An 18258-nucleotide genomic window follows, 5' to 3' on the forward strand; every position below is an offset into this window, starting at 1 on the left:
GATATGAATGGCAATGCTATTAATTCATTCCAGCACAAAACACCACTTTTTTATGTTTAAAGTAACATTATTTTTAATGAGCAAAATAGCAGGTGACTTTCAAATTGTGGCACCACTATTGGTACATGGGCTCCCATCAGCCAAAAAAAGGCAGAGGGCAGCCATCTTACGTTGCCACGACAACTTCTGCTATTTTATGTGTTTTATGCGAGAAGCCCTGTATGGAGTAATGAGAGCCTCTAAAGTGCAAAAATCCCTTCTTTGCATCCACCGTTTAAGTTATATTATCGTAATATTGTGAAGTGTGACTCACAACATTAGGTTTACATTTCATAGCAATTTTTATTTAATTTATTTTTTTGCTGATGGGCCACCGACAATTCAGTGTATTCAAGGTAGGCTACGTTGGTGAGTGGCAATGTAAAATAGCCGCCGGTGACTTCACTTCTCCCAAATTGGCGTGTAATATAATTAGCAATTACTAGACTTACGATTATTAAAACAAACACCAAAAAAAGATGTAAGTTGATGTGATTTTTTTTTTTTTTATGTTATAACAAAATCACAAAAAAAGAGATACATTTCCAGTAATTCTATGAGTTTTTTAATCTTTTTTTTTCAGGTAATAAGAAAAAACCGACAACATGAATAGCTGCATTCTCTATTCACTTTTAGAGGGGGAAAGAAAGCGAGTGTCAGTAATGGAGCTGAAAGGTTCTCCTGGCTGACGCTCGCTCCAGTCATTTGAAACATATGACACGTGTGACTATAAATCCAGAAATGCCATTTGCGTATAATGAGACATCTCATCATGAGGCCAGACTCAATGTGGATTGTGATTTATTCAACCAACCAACGCAATTCATCAGCTCGCCGGTTCAAAATGGGCTGATTGACATTTCTGGTGCAAACCTCATTACAATGATTATTTTGTCAAACTCCAAATCAGTGCCATGCTATGTACTGGCTATTTTGGATCAGCCCTTGATTTCAACTCTCGCAGGGAAAAGTGAGGAAATATTGTTGGTACCGTATTTGGGTGAATGCTTCCTTTATAATGAAGCCTCCAGGGGGGAGGTTTTGTTTTGGGGTCTTTTTAGAATTTGGGCTTCAGCAAACAATAGAAGATACACACAAGAGTTGCATCCTGATTAACCTAATTCATACAGACCAGGCCAGAAATATACTCATTAAAATAATTGTGAACTAGAATTTTAAAACAATTTTGAAGTTGATGCTTATTGTGATCTTGGGACTCTCGTGCCTGCGTACTTTATGTAACGTGTTGGTTAGTTAGCATGGTAAGGCTAAACCTACGTCAACTCTTGGTTGATTTCAGTGCAAAGCCGGATGTAGGAAAGGATGTCGTTTTTTAATAGTGCTATGTTAGCGAGTTGCATGACTACACACAAAATGTGAAAAGCGAAAAAAAAAAAAAAAACACTGGACTTTTGAGCATTCACTCCAAGCCATTTTCACTGAAGCAATCCTCTTCACTCCCAGCTGTTTTACTGGATTTTGACTGATTTTGAAAGGCCCAGAGAATATTGTGTTGTATTGCTACAAAAACATGAAACCTACCAAAAGAAAGATTAAAGTTGTTCATCAGGGGAAAAAAAGTATAGTTCTATCTGTTTCTGTTTTACAGCAATTAGCATTAGAATATGTTTAAGTTTCATCATTATTAACAAATCTATTTAGAATTCTGAGTAACTGAGGGTTTTTTCAACATGGCCTGGTTCATTTCCTATGATCTGCTCCCACCTGCTGGCCGTTTGTGTAATAACTGACATTTCTTCAACCTTTCTTTGCAGTTGAGAGGCTGCAGCAAACCTTTCTGTATGCTCTAGCATTAAAAAACAACAACACAAAACAACGTATAAATACGTCTTTGGGACACTTAAAATTGTAAAATAGAACGTATTTATACGTTTTTGGGAGCAAATGAGTTAAAAGAAAATTGCTGATCAAGAACCAAATTTAATTTCTAATCGGGATCAAAACAGCTAAAAGGGAATTAGCAAGTTAGCAGGATCACATAAAAACTACACAAAAAAAAGAATAAAGAATTATGAAAAACTTATCACTGATTTCCAAATTGCAACGAAAGTCTGGAACAAGGGGAATAACAAACTTGTTTTGATGGTTGTTTGTTAGCAAGTGACTAAAAAGACAAAAAACAGACAACCGATTTCTGATTAACTTTGTTGGTTTTGACCGTCTTTTTTCCAGAGTTCTGCCCAAAAACGGTTTCAACTGATTGAATGTTTGAATAAAACACAAAATAAACATGGCGGCATTAAAAACAAGCCTCCTCTTTATTGATCCAAATGTGATGCCGGGTGTCGCCTTTTAACAAAAAAAAAAAAAAAAAAAAAAGCAAATCAAGTTGCCATTTGACCCTCACACTCTTTGCGAGGGTCACCTTCCACGCTGGGCCTTCCTACCAGCATGTTGTTCTTCGGCGAGCACGTCTCCGGCTCCATGGTCATCACTTGCACCTGGTAGCCATGTGATTCCGCACCCCACGACCGGTCCAAGTCGACTAAACCCATGCACTGCTTCCCTGCCAAATATATTAATTTGTTAGATTTTACATATGGAACATATCACACAACAAACACAGCATAATGTTACGTGACATAGCATAACGTATTGTAGCGTAACACGATGTAGCGTAGCGTAGCAGAACAGTCATTTTAAAATATATTTTAATAGTAAAATAAATATATTTATTTTATTATTGATCTTGTTAGGGATGTTCGTATCACTTTTTTTTATTGACTGTTTTACTGTGTTTTTTTTTTTTTTGCTTTTATTGTTGCCTGTGCTGTGCACTTTGAGATTAATTTAAAAAAATTAAGGTGCGTTACAAATAAAATCTGTTATTATTTATTATTATTATATCACTTTTGTTCGATATCACTTTTTTCAGACCGATACCAGTGTGAGTTCTCAACTCTTGAGTAGTCACCAATACCAAGTACTGATATCACTAATACTTTTGCTACATACAATTTCCCCTCCAAAAAACAATAACAGATCATTTTAAAGAAAAATCTACATTTTCCAATACAGCATTTTGCCTTAAAATTACATGAAATTAATGGCAATTTTCTATGCTTTTAATTTGTAGTTCCTGATCATAAATTGGCAACAAGAGTGTGGCCGATGGATATCGATACCTAGATATAAGGTCAGGTATCGTTCCCGTACTCGTCCATTCCTAGGTTTTATGTCAACTGCTTCAACATAATTTTGTTTTGTTTTTGAGTAAAAATAAGAAACATATTTGATTCAACAATAGGACAGGATGTTGCAATCCCTTAAAACTATCCACGCTGATGGAAGCTCTCTTTTCCACTGGATTTGCAGAAGATTAAAAAAAAATAAACATATAAATAATTATTAATATATTTTTCGTTTGGAAACAGTTGATACAAAAAAGGATTTTGTCGTAAAAAAAAAATTGTCAAAAAAGGACAAATTGAAGATGGGGGGCTCGACTACGTTATGCAAATGCAACTTTGGGTGATATTTTTTAGTTGCCATCAACTGGAAACGATGAAACTCTCGTGAATAAACCCGTAATCATTAAGTACCGGATAGCTGTCAAAATAAGAGTTGTGTGTTGTGGGCTACAAAGTTAAGAATCGAGAATAACGTCCACAGACTTTAGCGATTAGCTTCAGTCAATCATAGCAGCAACAGTAAACAGCAGGACGTGTAAAACAATCCTACTCCCCTCGACATGAACAAATGCTGTACAGTGACACTGGGACAAATCTGACAGCACTCAAGTGGCAGCTGTTCACCGCAGCTGCTTTGCGGCGTCGCTACCGACCCGTAACGCCGGGTCACTAAATGTGTCCTTTTGTGTAGCCCCGATGGGAGTGGAAGCGTCAGAGAAAAGTTAGACAGTGTCAACATGTCGTAGGCGGTACCTATGAGTCGCCTCTCGGGAGGAAGCTGGGGAGCAGTTTGGTCGGCAAAGCGGCACAGTATCATGTGTTCCTGAGAGAGAGAGAGAGAGAGAGAGAAAAAACACATTCCATTACACTTATTTTGTATTCGATATGAAAGCAAAAGGAACGATACGGTCACGGGCCAGGACACCTGCAGGAAGTCATCGTTGGAAAGAAAAGAGTTGGGCCCACTTTGTAACTTGAACAACTTCCACTCATGTGGGAGGATTTTTGACAAGATTTCGGAGAGCGTTTTGTGGGAATATTTTTGTCCAGCTCCACAGAGGGCGAGGCATTCAGAACAAGATATACCAACTAAATAAATAAAAAAATAAAAATAAAAAAATGACATTTACAAAATAAAAATAGAAATAGAATTAAATATCCATCAAGAAATAAAAACGTTCTGCTCTCACATTCATTTATTTCATGCTGCACACGCTCTGTCAGGACGAAAAGTTATTTAAATGAGGAGGCGGTCCCAAGCGTGTCTTGGGTTGGACCTTTCATTTGTCAAGTGAGCGGGTCAGCGAACAAGGAAGTCTCGCCGGCTTGCTTGGAGAGCTCCAGCAAAGGACGGCTATTTTGTCCACTGTCACCACGACTTTTATATTAATTTTTTTTAACACATTCACTGCCATTGGCGGCTATAGACGTCAAAAAACCATTTTAACTATTTCCATAACTTTTTTTTTTTTAAACTTTTGTTAACAAGAATATGAAAACCTAGAAAAAATTGTACATTTCGAACAGATATAAAATTTGTGATTAATTGTGAGTTAACTAGTGAAGTCATGCGATTAATTACGATTACTAAAATGAATTGCCTAAAAAATCTTTTTATAAAAAAAAAAAAAAGAATAAAAGATTATTAAAAAATTAGGGGCGTCAGGTGATAATTTTTTTTAATTGTAATTAATCACATGACTTCACTAGTTAATTCACGATTAATCACTAATTTTATATCTGTTCTAAATGTACAATAAAAAAAATTCTAGGTTTTCTTACTCTTGTTAACAAAAGTAGAAAAAAACCCGTTAAACTAATAGAAATAGTTCAGATGAATTTATGGCAGTGAATGAGTTAATTAAATTTTTGAATTATATTTTGTATGTATATCTGTTTATTTTCACCTTTAGTCATTTATTTGTTTATTTTTTAATTTGGGCAGTTTTGGTCATCTACACTAAACCACATCAATCTTTGACATCCAATCGCCAGCACAGATGCGGTGGATATCCCTCTTTGTAACAAAAAAATCAGCGATAAGCACTGATCTAACTTCCAGTGGATATGAAAAGTCTACACACCCCTGCTCAAATATCCTTCAAATGCATCGTCATTTCTCATCACGGCATGCCTCGGTTGCTAATTAACGGTCTACTTCAGCAAGTTCCAGCAGCAGAAATATCTCTCTCTCTCTCTGTGCAGCGCTTGCAAGCCAGAGGAGATTCTGTGTTGCGACACGAGGTTGCCGCGGCGAGCACCTGCGGCGACGTCTTTTCCACAGATTAGCGCCCGGAGGCGCTGACAGGGGCTATTCATCATCATGTGGAAGGGGCCTCGCTCAGCAAAGAGAGAGCCAGCCTCGCCACTGCTGGAGATTCATTTATTTGGGCAGGAGTGCAACATTATAGAGCCAAAAAAGTAGCTGGGCAGTGTGTAGTTAATATTCTACTCGGTGTAAGTGAATGACAAATGCAACGGGCGGGGGCGGGAAACATCACTCCATCTTAACACCTACCTTGTAAATCAGTGTCTCCTGGAACTTTTTGCTGTAAAAAAACAAGAGGAAGTTGAATTGGTTAGTGCAATGAATAATTGAGACTTTAAGGTTGGATTTATACTGTATTCAATTTTACTATTCGTTTCCAGTCTAAACTAGAGTAAACTTTACATTTGGAGGGGAGTAAAATGCACAGACACAAAAAAAATAAAAATCACTCAAGGGTTGAGGAAAGAAGGGAGATGGCCAATCAACTCGCTGAGCCATGCCGGTTCGATTGTGTGCCATTATATCGCTCAGGGATGTGATTTGACCAAAGTGAAATTATCTGAAAATTTAGCCGGGGGTCTGGGGGCCGCTGGCACCCAGCTAGGTCCAGGGTTTTCTGTTTTTTTAAGTACTTTCAATGCACTCACATGACAAAGAAATAGACAAAACAACGGCATAAATTTTCAATGTATATTGAACTATCCCATATAAAATGGCAGTTTTAGTCAACTCAAAATCAGTCACATTCAAAAACATTGGACTGCCTTTGCTTTTAAAAACTATCACTGAGAATATCATCATATCTAACTAATGTGATTACTAAGTTAACACATAAATAATGTTGAAGAGTTCAAATTTCATGAACAAATAATTGTATCATGACCAAATGAAAAGTAACTCATATTAGAGCATACCACAAATGTCTTTGTTATAGCAGAAGATGTTATCTGCCGGAGTCATGTGCATACACAATGAACTACTAAAAAAAAATAAAAAATTCGGATTTCTTTTTGGGGGGGGAGATAAAAAAAGTGGAAAAATCACATCCCTGTTATATCCAACCATTTTGGTCTCCTTTTGGACACACCAGCAATGTTATCCAGCAGTAGGCGTGGCATAGCTCAAGTGATAAGAGTGGTCGTCTCCCATGCTGAAGGTTGTGGGATTGTTCCTGAGACTGAGTTTTTATGTTATTTTTTCAAATTACATATAATATTTTACTCTGTTCTGAGTCTAAAGTTGACTCTGTTAAGACTGGGACCGAATTTAGTCTTTTTTAGAGTAAAATATATCGTCAGGGTTCGTTCAAGGTCGCATAAGTCGCTCGCCAACAGTTTTTTTTTTTACTGGTCTCAAAAAAGTTTATTTTGTCGGCAAGATTTTGAACATTTTCAAAACTCTCTTGTGAAAAGAAAAACTGTTTTTATATTGCGATGCCCCAAATCTTTTCTTTACGGTTTTGAACAAGAAATCTGCACATGCTGACATTTATCAAATCTCCCTGGAAACAGACTTGAATTAGTGATAGTGAGTCCAGCCTTGATGAAACTAACGAGCATCAGGTCACAAGCTTGTTGAATGACCCCCTCCGCCCCCACACCCCTAAGGCAGGAAAGACAGTTTGCGATGGTTCCACGTGGTTGAGGCTAATTAAAAAGAAGCACTGTTCATGTTCTGCGGAAAGTCTTTAAATGAACTGAAAGTAGAAGGGCTGTTCACAGATCATAAAAAAAGTGTGTGTGAAGTGTCTGGAATGTCTACACCTGCGGAATATTGAGAAGAATGCCGGAAGGTGACCCGAGGGTAAGAAAACAGTACCAAAAAACAGACCAAAAAAAGTAAAAGCGGGATTGAGTCAGGCAGGTGCGTTTTAAATTTAATCAGTCTTTCAAATCTTATGAACTACTCATCTATGGGGGTTTAAGGTTAGAAAGGATGCATTTTTATTTAGGTTTGACTTTTCTTTCTTTTTAACACAACAAAGGAGGATAGCTCGTTAAAACATACAGAAAAAAATATGGATGCAAATACCACTTTGAAAATGTTTCAAAATCAAAATGTATTTAACACTAAAACCATCAGTGTCGATAAAGATGTGTGAAGCGATTACCGTATCTATTACTTTTGTAAAATTAAATTTTTTTTAATTTTTTTTTTTTAACTGAAGCAACCCCTTTCGCTTCAGGCTGTTTTACTGGATTTTGACTGATCTTGCAAGGCCCACAGAATATTGTGTTCTATTGCTATAAAAACATAGAATGTTCTTTCATCTGGAAAAAAAAAGTATATTTGTATCTGTTTCAGTTTTGCAGCAATTAGCACTAGAATATAGCTAAGTTTCATCATCACAAACCTGTTGAAAACACTGGCAAAAAGAGCTTGTTGCAACATGATCGCTTATACTCTGCTGCCACATGCTGGCCGTTTTTTGTAGCAACCACCATCGCTTTAAGCCACCTCTTCAGGTCAGAAGCTGCATCAAAGTCTTCTGTATGCTCTAGCATTTAAAAAAAAAAACATAAAAACGTTTAAATATGTTTTTGGGAGTGAAGGACAAAATATTAAAAAAATATTTATAAGTTTTAGGGTATTTTTGTGCCCAGTTGTCACTTTCTTTAGACCATACGAAGGACTAATTTAGAGAAAAACAAAGTCAGATACTGATAATGTGTGCCGCACATAGAGAGTGATGCTTACTCGGCGCAAAAAAAGCAGAAATAAGCGAACCAAGGAAATTTTTCTTTGAAAATTTAGCTTGTAACCCCAACTGTTCGAAAATGTGTAAACCAAGGTTCCACTGCACCTGCACATTTCTAACACCAAAACAAGCACTTCACATGTTTAAAATAGGGAGCCTGAGGCACGGCAGCTGCGGGTGCTAGAAACAAACCTCCTCGGGAAGGTGAACTTGACAGCGTTCTGGATGAAGCCATAGCAACAGGGGCTGATGACGAAGGAGGCGCCTGCCTGGATGCAATGCTCCATCACCATGTCTGTCGCCACGCCGCACGCGTGGAGCGCAACCTGTCGCAAACACAAAAACAATGCAATTAAAGTGTCGTCCTTGAACGTAGGCGATGATGCACGGCCGCTTGTGGAGCCCCAGTGTGCTGGTAACTTGGACATGGTGGTGAATCATAATATGAGCTATGAAAAAAAAGAAGGTATATCAGAATTTCGGCAGTTATCAAATCTAATTTAATGCTTTTAAACGCTGTTTTTTTAATGTCAACTTCAAACTAATTTAATACCCACGTCATACTGCATATGCTGTTTCTATATTAGGGCAGTTAAAGTCAGTTGCTTACAATTTTTAATCGTAATTAACTCATTCACTGCCATTGATGGTATAGACGTAAAAAATTCATTAGTTTCAATTTTTTTTCCACTTTTGTTAACAAGAGTATGAAAACCTAGAATTTTTTTATTGTGCATTTATAACAGATATAAAATTTGTGATTAATCGATTAATCGTCTGACGCCCCTAATTTTTTTAGATTTTTTTTCTTTTTTTAATTAGGGACATAAGCCGATTATAATTTTTAACTTTTTTTTTAATCACATGACTTCACTAGTTAACTCAAGATTAATCACAAATATGATATCTGTTCTAAATGTACAATACATTTTTTTCTAGGTTTTCACACTCTTGTTAACAGTGGAAAAAAATGTGAAACTAATAGTTTAAATTCATTTTTGACGTCTATGGCCGTCAATGGCAGTGAATGAGTTAATTGCATGATTACATTGTTAACTCACGATTAATCGTAAATTTAATCGCACCTTATATCTACTCTAAATGTGTAATAATTATTTTTTCAAATTTTTCATATTCTTGTCATAAAAATAAAAGTGGACAAATATGGTTACTAAATGAGGTTGTATCTCAGTTCATTGATAGTAATTCATGAAGTTACAGTTAACAATTACGGTTAAACTTAAAAGGAGTGTCATAGCTTCGTGTTGAGTAAATTTTCTGCCACTAGGTGGCATTATTGTTTCTTGCTGGACGTTGGTGCCAGAAACAGTACATTTACACATTTTACATTGGAAAAATATCACAGCACAACACCAAATAAAAATGTCACAAAGTATACTGAGGTAATGATATTTACTCATTTTGGTATATTACAGCCTTGTTCCAAAATGCATTGGAATTTTCTGGTCCATTTCCCCTTTAGTTTTGTGCTATTGTCAGCAGTCACATCATCAATAAATACAAGGCAAGCAGTTCCATTAGCCGCTGTACATGCCCAGAGAGAAACTGCATGCACGCAAACTCCAAAAACAAAGTGCTCAAGCCAAAATGGGAGTCTTGGTGATGAAGTGGCACCTCAAGGAGTTAAAATGCAATCGATGCCAACTTTATGGCGGATAACTTAAGCTTCCCAGTTCACACTCGCCATGGAGATTTAGACAAATTCAACCGCTTGAAAGTTGATGATATAAAGCGGTTTTTTTTTTGTAGTTACGAGGACTGCGTTCGGCAACAGACAGAAACGGAAAAAACGAATGGCTGCCCTTGCATATGATGCGTCGATCCAAAAACTACCAGTCTTATTGACAAAGGAGGAAGAGAGAGACGCTGTAAAAAATGACTACATGTCATTGTTAATTGTTGGGGACAAAGTAATTTCAGACCCCTTCAAGACAAGTGACGAATGGCTGGACGAAGACCATGGTTTGAAACTATGGCCATCCAGCACGTCAGCCGATATTTAGCTGATGTGTGCACTTTACTGGGAGTTGGATTGAGGACAAAACACCGGGACGCGATCAAGAGACCGGTAGGATCTTTCTTCACTGAAGGGGGTCAATTGGGGCTAGAAGCAGGTTCTTAAATGACCATCACTCCATTAGTGTCGTTACACGTACGTCCGCTGGCAAGCTTCGTGATGCTTCCGTCTGGTTCTTCGGTTTCAGGATATTGACAAAATAAATGTGTTCAAGAAATTTTCAAATTTAGCCTCTTTTACGTCCGTTTGGATCTTTCTTTTCGGTCTGGAAATTGGGAAGAGTGAACAGAGGTTTGCAAATGTACACTTACGTCTTATCGAGGTTTTCAATGGTGATTTTTTTTTGCCTATAAACTCTATTAGGACAGTTAAAAATGGCCCTTTGAGCACTCCATTCGCCGCCATTCAAATGACGACTTTGTTTGATAGCAATTAAAAATAAATACATATTTTCACACATGCGCAATGTAATGCGCACTCCGCTTATAGCTACACCATAACTCAGTCTGTTACCTGTTACCGGACAATACAACAAACAAAACAATAAAAAATAAAAAAATCCAAAATAAAAGAACTAAGTAACATTTTACAATGACAAAATATTAAGCTGATTGAACATGAAATACACGCATTTTTCACGTTATGCAGATTTGCCCCAACCCCCACTTAGTAATGGACCCGTAGTAGAGGGTGGGGTCAGCTGTGTGCTCATTTAATTAGACAAGACCACCCCCCTCAAAACGGGCTAACTCCAGCTGTGCTTTAATTCTGATTCTTAAGGCTTTAATTCTGATTCTTCGGGCTTTAATTCTGATTCTTCGGGCTTTAATTCTGATTCTTCGGGTATTTTGACAAAAGCATTTTAGACTGTTGGCATTGAATAGAAAATTCATGCCAGTCTGATATAAAGCTGATTGTATTTTTTTTTCTAATCAAGAAAGTACCCCAAGAAAATTATAGACATATTTTTGCCAACCACAAGCAATCGACACTTGGCTTTGCATCAGTATAAATATTTGTCAAAAACTTGTTTGTACTCCAGGTGGTTCTTTTGTGCATTCGCTAAAGGAAAACCTGTGATTATCAATAGCTTCCCTACTTCCTGTACTGAAATTAGCCCTATCACAACACACACACACAACCACAAAACAAAGCTTCCAAGAATGTGTCTTTCGGCGTCTGGGAGTCTGAAAACGACATTGCCAGAAACGCAGCCAGTGAGAGAACAACAGTGCAATCACAATGAGCATGCCCAGAACCCACAAAGTCAAGCTTCAGCCAAGCCTCTTCCATGCACGCAAAGAGCCCGCAAAATTGGCACAAGCAGAGTTTTTCCTGGCCAAAATTGAGGTGAAGGTGGTACCATTCTGAGCATCTGCACCAAGTGTATAGATCACCTCAGTACCAGCTAGTAAAAATTAAGGGTTTAAATAAACATATGTCCTGAAATTAGCTAAATGTTCGTGGTGGGAAAACGTGCTCAGGCAGACAAACACTAAGAATAATTGAAGTCTTCTATGGTTAGTGTTAGTTCATATTTTTACTTTGAAAGCAAAGTTTTTTTTGTTTTTTTGTTTGGCAGATTTGATTGATGGTCTCGATACAAAAAAAAAGAAAGAATAAATGGAACAGAATAACAGGATGCACTTGTAATGTAGAATGTGTTTTTCCTGCCTGCTTTTAGCGTGTGTGGGTACTAAAAGGATCTACGCAGACCATTATTTTTATTTCAGAAAATGATGGGCTTTTTTTTCCTTTTTTTTTTTACCAAACACTTACTGAAGACTAATGGGTTCAAGGAGGTAAATAAAAATCAATAATTAAAGCATCTGTTGGTATATTTCCATTTATAACATCAAATGTAGTAATTTTATTACCACAAAAAAAACAAAAACAAGCAGCACCATCACTTTTATGGTAAATGGACTGCTTTTTATATATTGCTTTTCTCTACACCATATGGCGCCCAAAGCGCTTTACAATGCCTCACATTCGCACACCAGTGGTCAGCTGTTGCCATGCAGGGCGCTGCCTGGTCCATTGGGAGTAAATCGGGGTTCGGTGCTTTGCTCAAGGACATTTCGACATGGTCACCGAACCTACAACCCCACGCACGCCGCCCTAATGCTGTACATTAGACATGCTAGCCATACCCAAATATACACAGAATCTGGTTGGTGGCCTGGTGGGTGGTGTCTGTTCGGTGCTGGATTTCACTTTCCTTTCTTTTCTTTGGTCCTTCCTCGGGTCTCCTGACGGCCTCACGACTCTGGCTGGAAGTGTTCGGTTTAGGTGAACGGTATGGGATTTTTTAATAGGTTTTAGGTGAACTAATGAATACACACACACGCACATTCAAAAAAAAAAAAAAAAAGAGCAATGATGACGACATGTCAAATCGGTAAAATTACCGAATGAACAATATTGAGCTATCCAAAGAAAAGAAAAAAAAAAGAAAAAAAGACATGCTAGCCATACCGAAATATACACAGAATTTGACCCCTTCATTCAGTGACATGAAAATAAAATTATTTTAGTGGCTTTATTTTGTTATGGATCTTATTTACTTGAGTAGATGTTGCAATCATGCCAAAACAAAAGGACAACATGAAATAAATCCCATTGTGTTTTGACAATACAAGGCTTTGTCAATACACAACACAACTTGACAGTTATCAGCTTTAAACTAATTAAATAAAAGCATAGTAGTGTGATGGTGAGTCCATTCGGTTAGGAAGAAGCTCAGGTACCAAAATATTCTTACGAGGCAGTGAAAAACACCCACGTGCTTGGAGAGGAATATTCTGTGCACTTTACTGCCCACTAAGTAGAACAAGTGTAGAATAAAAGCCACGGTATTTCAAATTAAAGCACGGACTTGGTGAATGTTCCAGGCTGAGCTATGACACTTGAATTGCTCCGTGCTGACCAATGACAACAAACAGCAGATGGTCTAACAAGATGGCACATAACGAGGTTTGTGTGGGAATATAAAACATCCATCTGTGTCAATGAGGGAATTTAGAAAGTTAAATACATTTTCAAATGACCCCCAAAAAGTTCAACACTGTGGATCTCGAAGTGGAGATCAACTAAGACATCTCAGTTCTGTGTTTTGTTTCTATTGCCAAACAAAAGCAAAAATTCATTAATAATTGACGCCCCTACGTTTAGCCACACAACACAACGGCGACAAAGGTGTGATTTTATGTAATTGAAGTTTCTCAACTTACTTCAACAAAGTTCCTTGTCACTAAAATGCCACGAGATGGCACCAAAGCAATATATTAATTGCTTTTGCCTGAGCAAAAAAACTGTGGACAGTTAACAGAAGCTAATACGCCGTTAGCTGTTGCTAATCTGTGGTTCCAACAATGCAGCTCTGCTTACCTTTTGGCTTAGGAATGACTGTGCTTACTGTCGCTTGAAAATAGATCTTCTCCCAGACGTGCGTGAAGTTGGCCCCCACCCCACGCAAAAGTCTGTTTTGTTTGTGCCATAAAAAGTTTCCTTTGTGCTTTTACTGTTTTGCAGTTATTAGAAATTATTTTTTTAAGTCATCCAGAGTTCACCCATCTATTGAGAAACTGACCCGAAATGGGTCCATTTGTTTGTGCTAGATTGTGCTGTTAAAATTTTCGTTTGTGCTACAACGTTTTAAAAAAAAAAAAATTATTTTGTATTCTTATCAAATTAAATGAGGGGCTGGATGACGTCATCACAAGAAACTAAAGTATTTAATATCTATAAAACCCTTGCAGCACAAACGAAGATTTTTACAGCACAAACAAATGGACCCGTTTCGGGCCCCGTTCTCAATAGATGGGTGGCTGGGTGAACTCTGGATGACCTAAAAAATAATTCTAATACTGCAAAACAGTAGAAGCACAAACAAAACAGACTATTTCCATCAAATTTTGCGTGGTGTGGGGAACCAACTTCACGCACGTTATTTGGAAGTGGGCATCTTCCAAAAGGTAAATGAGTTGTCCAATTTTACACCTGGGTGGATGGGCAGCCACTCCAGAGAACAAACTTTATATTTGTGTACAAGCAATTTAAAAAGTCAAAGTTCTTGGTTGACCCTGTGTGAACTCAGTTTCCATTATTTAGATTGCAATTGCAATAATAATTTAAAAATGTTAATAAACGGAACGAATGGGTTGTGCTCAACCTTCCACCCTACTGCCTTTTGAGATGCAATTTGTTGGGAGGCCAAAGACTAAATTATTGCATGTATATACATCTGCATAGGCCACCTATGCACCCCTTAATCACAGAGGGATATAAACTCCCTTAACGTACCGTTGCATTAAAAAACTCTGGCGAGCAAGAGGGCAAAGGTGGTGATGTCAGTTCTGCAATCGCAAACAGAGCGAGCATTCTTCCCAAGCCTTGGCCTTATGTTCCGTCTCCACCAGATTGAAGACGACGCACACACATTTCACATTCACTATGTGAAGAGCATAAAAAAACGTTTCAAGAAATCTTCTTCATTCATCAAACCAAAGTCCCCGCATTTTAAATTTGCGCACTTGGCCGCGGATCCTTCTGCCGAACAATCGCACACTTGCAGAGCTGCAGTCTTGGCAGCCATCTCGCTGTGGAAAACGTGTATGTAATAAATGAAGATGCAAGACAAACGATGGCCAGCTTGCCTGCATAAAAGCTGATATGCCTGGCAGCCGTATTTACTCTTAACGCACTTACAAAACAGTTTGCTTTGCTGACACTACGGTCCATCCATTTTCTCTAACGTTTGTTGTCGGGCGAGCGAGAGACAATTTCCTCTGGCGTCGGGTGAGATTTAGTGTACAGCATGGACTGGTCGCCAGTATATAGTAGTGCACATATGGAAGCCTAAGGGGCTGGGTATGGATTCAAATTTTCCCTAATCGATTCGATTTTGATTCACAAGAGTTCAGTTCGATCAGATTTTTTTCTGATATTTTTCAATCCGATATTGATTAATTATAGAACATCAATTCTTCTTAAATATCAAGGTCTTGATTAAAAAAAAAACCTCCACAAACATTAAATTCCAAATTAAATTTTGCAGAGGCAGTAACTGGTTAAATGATTTTTTATATGAAAATGTTTTTATAACTTCTAATTCAATTATTGTACATATAAATTAAAACGATTTTGAGTGCAACAAGTCAGGTCATTCATAAATGTAAGAAAATACTTTTAAATTCACGTAAAGGCAAAATTTCAAGAAAACAGTAAGATACCCAAAAAATAATTGGGCTTTAAAATTCTATTTTCTTGTTCATTTATGAAAAAAAAGCTATCAAAATAATCGATTCATGTTTTTATGAATTAATATCACACTTGAAATGGAAAATCGATTCGATATTGATTATTCGATTTTTTTAACTCAGCCTTAGAAGCATACCCCTGGACTAGTCGCCAGTTAATTGCAGGGCACATATTGAGAAAGACAACCATTTACAATGTTACCTAGTGAGAACTGCCTGAATGGATATCAAGGGAGCACTAAGCTGTCAATTAAGCCTCCTGTGATTATGATACTTTGGTTATATCGAGATTTTATGTAGCTTTTGGTACTATTTATTGGCGCATACTATATATACACATTTATTTTAAATTATTGATATTTAAGTATTTTTGCAATTATTTATTGGTACATTGTGTGCGGGTGTGTACACGAGAGTGGGTGTGGGCAATTTGTTTTGTTTTTTTTAGAGCTGCACGACAAAATTTAGATTTATTTATTTATATTTACATGGTTTACTAATCATATTGACAGGGAAGTGCAAGCAGATAAAGAGGGACGCACACACATTTTTTTTTAAAGCAGGCCACATTGACCCATTAACAATTTTTGATATGACAAAGAAATATATGAGTGACAGAGATTTATTAGATTTTTTAATTTTTTTGTTATTTGATTACCAGTAGTGAACTTTTTTTTTTTACTTGTAAAAACCTTAAGAAATTGTTTTTATGTTTTACAGTGGTGAACTTCTTTTTGCACATGTATGACAATTAAGAATGTTCAAAAACGTTCAGAAGTTCGGAATGTTTAACACTGTAAAAAAGGTCACATGATGGCAACAGTTTAGCCTTGTAATGGAATATGTTGTTTGTATATTCAAAGAGACACCTTTTGCAAATAAGCAAGGACTCTGCAATACTTTACACCTGACACTCCTTCAGCCTTTTGTTTCTCAGGCCAAGCCTCCTTTAATAACAGTGGCCCGCTGTGCTTGACAGAAGAAGCGAGCTCTAAAAGGCTCGCGATTAAAGCGCCACTTCAGGAAATGAAAAGCTCTCTCTGAGTGCGTTCAGACAGGAATGAGCACTGGCTGGCATTTTCACACATAACAGTGAAAAAACACATCTCCAATCTCCAGTAAAGCAATGTGCAATGTGCGGCAATTTGTCTCATGCATTGACACTTAGATGCTTTGCATAATTATAATGACACTCAGTCAAGCAGGGACCTCCGCCAAGGACGAACAATCCTTATTTGGATCGGCACCAAGTCGTACCGCTTCACTGATACCCACCTCCTGCATATGACTGCATTGTGTCATTAAGATTCATGTATTATTCATTGAGAGGTTAAAAAGGGCCTATTCTGTAATGTTAACAAAAGGGCTTTGTTTTGTTCTTCCATCATGGCTTGACGATGTTTAGTTGAAATAATAGCAGTGCTTAGTAGTAATAAGCTGATTTTGTGGATTCCTGAATGTCTGATTGCTTGCAACTTAGCTCGCTAGCAGCCAAACAAACAATCCAGTCAGTCCACCAAACAAGCTAACTTGCTAACTTCCTTGCTAACCCACTTACTCATTATCATTATATAACATAAAAGCTTACAAATACATATTAAGTAGATACAGCATATACTGCGGCGAATATAATGGATTTGCAAAATAAAAAATGTGCTACCTTAACTTTACATGAGATCATCACTTTCTTGCTTAGTGGTACAATAAAATTATTTGTTTTGACCTTAACTTTTTTTAGCTACTAATGCTAAGCTCAATATAATTCAGTAAACTGTACAATTTCAGAACACAATGACACATCAAAAAAAAAACACACACACACATTAGTAGCAAAGTTTCCATCAAAAGATTCACGATGACATACAAATGTTCAAAACGGTAGACTCACCCCAATTTGAAAGGGCCCAGTGAAATAGTCCAAATTGGCCTGAATGAAGCCAATGTTCTCTAGACCGAGCTCTATGCTGCGACTGTGCGCCCTGATCAGAGATTCTTCCTTGTTTTCTATGAGGATGACCTGGAACAAAAATCAACGCTTTGGTCAATATTTGTTGTCCGCTCACTATTTATTATCTATCCATTCAAAGCACATGTAATGTTACCTGACACAGTGGAAGGGCATGAGCCAGAACGATGCCCACGTGACCCTGTGAGCACAAAGAAGGAAAAGGGAAAGGAGTTAAGGACAGTACTGTAATGCCATTAAAGAATAACAGCCAGTAATAGTAAAAGATCATCACAGAATAGAAAGTGGGGTCGAAATTCCCCCATAGGAATGAATGGCGGGCTACCAGGGGTCGAAATCCCCCATTGAAATGAATGGCGGGCTACCAGGGGTCGAGATCCCCCATTGAAATGAATGGTGGGCTACCAGGGGTCGAAATCCCCCATTGAAATGAAGGGCGGGGGGTAGCCGGATTAACAACATTTAAAAAAAAAAGTATAAAAATCACCGTTCCACTGCAGAAATCCACCACGGTGTGTCCTGGTTTGGCTAGTTGGGTCACCATGGCAACCAAGTTATTCAGCTGCTGCTTCTTCCTAACTGTGCGGATGCTTGACATTTTCCCTGCAAGAGAGTACAAAAGGCCAAGAACTTGATGGTACTTGCTGTAAATCAAAAAAGGAAAAAAAAAAAAAATATATATATATATATATACAGTATATATATAAAAAAGAAGAAGAAATCTATTTTATTTCATAGATACTAGTGTCCAGAAATGTGTCATTTCCAGAGTTTCCAATGTTGTGTGCAGACATTGCTTTTTTTCATTTCTGGGACGACATAGTCCTGAACAGTT

At 37.5% G+C, this 18258-nt stretch overlaps 1 protein-coding gene across 1 annotated transcript in view; it reads right to left on the reverse strand.

Annotated features, from left to right (window-relative positions):
* Positions 1-2285: 2285 nt before the first annotated feature.
* Positions 2286-18258, reverse strand: part of gstcd (glutathione S-transferase, C-terminal domain containing) — a 42985-nt gene continuing 27012 nt past the window's right edge. Inside the window, exons 5-11 of the mRNA XM_077570898.1 lie at positions 17911-18026; positions 17560-17604; positions 17346-17474; positions 8351-8484; positions 5710-5740; positions 3945-4014; positions 2286-2566 (exon numbers count right to left, since the gene is read on the reverse strand). Of these exons, the coding sequence (XP_077427024.1) occupies positions 2385-2566; positions 3945-4014; positions 5710-5740; positions 8351-8484; positions 17346-17474; positions 17560-17604; positions 17911-18026 (707 nt within the window). The 3' untranslated portion in view covers positions 2286-2384. The remainder of the gene's footprint in view (positions 2567-3944; positions 4015-5709; positions 5741-8350; positions 8485-17345; positions 17475-17559; positions 17605-17910; positions 18027-18258) is intronic.

Source organism: Vanacampus margaritifer, chromosome 7 (assembly GCF_051991255.1).
Source record: "Vanacampus margaritifer isolate UIUO_Vmar chromosome 7, RoL_Vmar_1.0, whole genome shotgun sequence".
Taxonomy (NCBI): Eukaryota; Metazoa; Chordata; class Actinopteri; order Syngnathiformes; family Syngnathidae; genus Vanacampus; species Vanacampus margaritifer.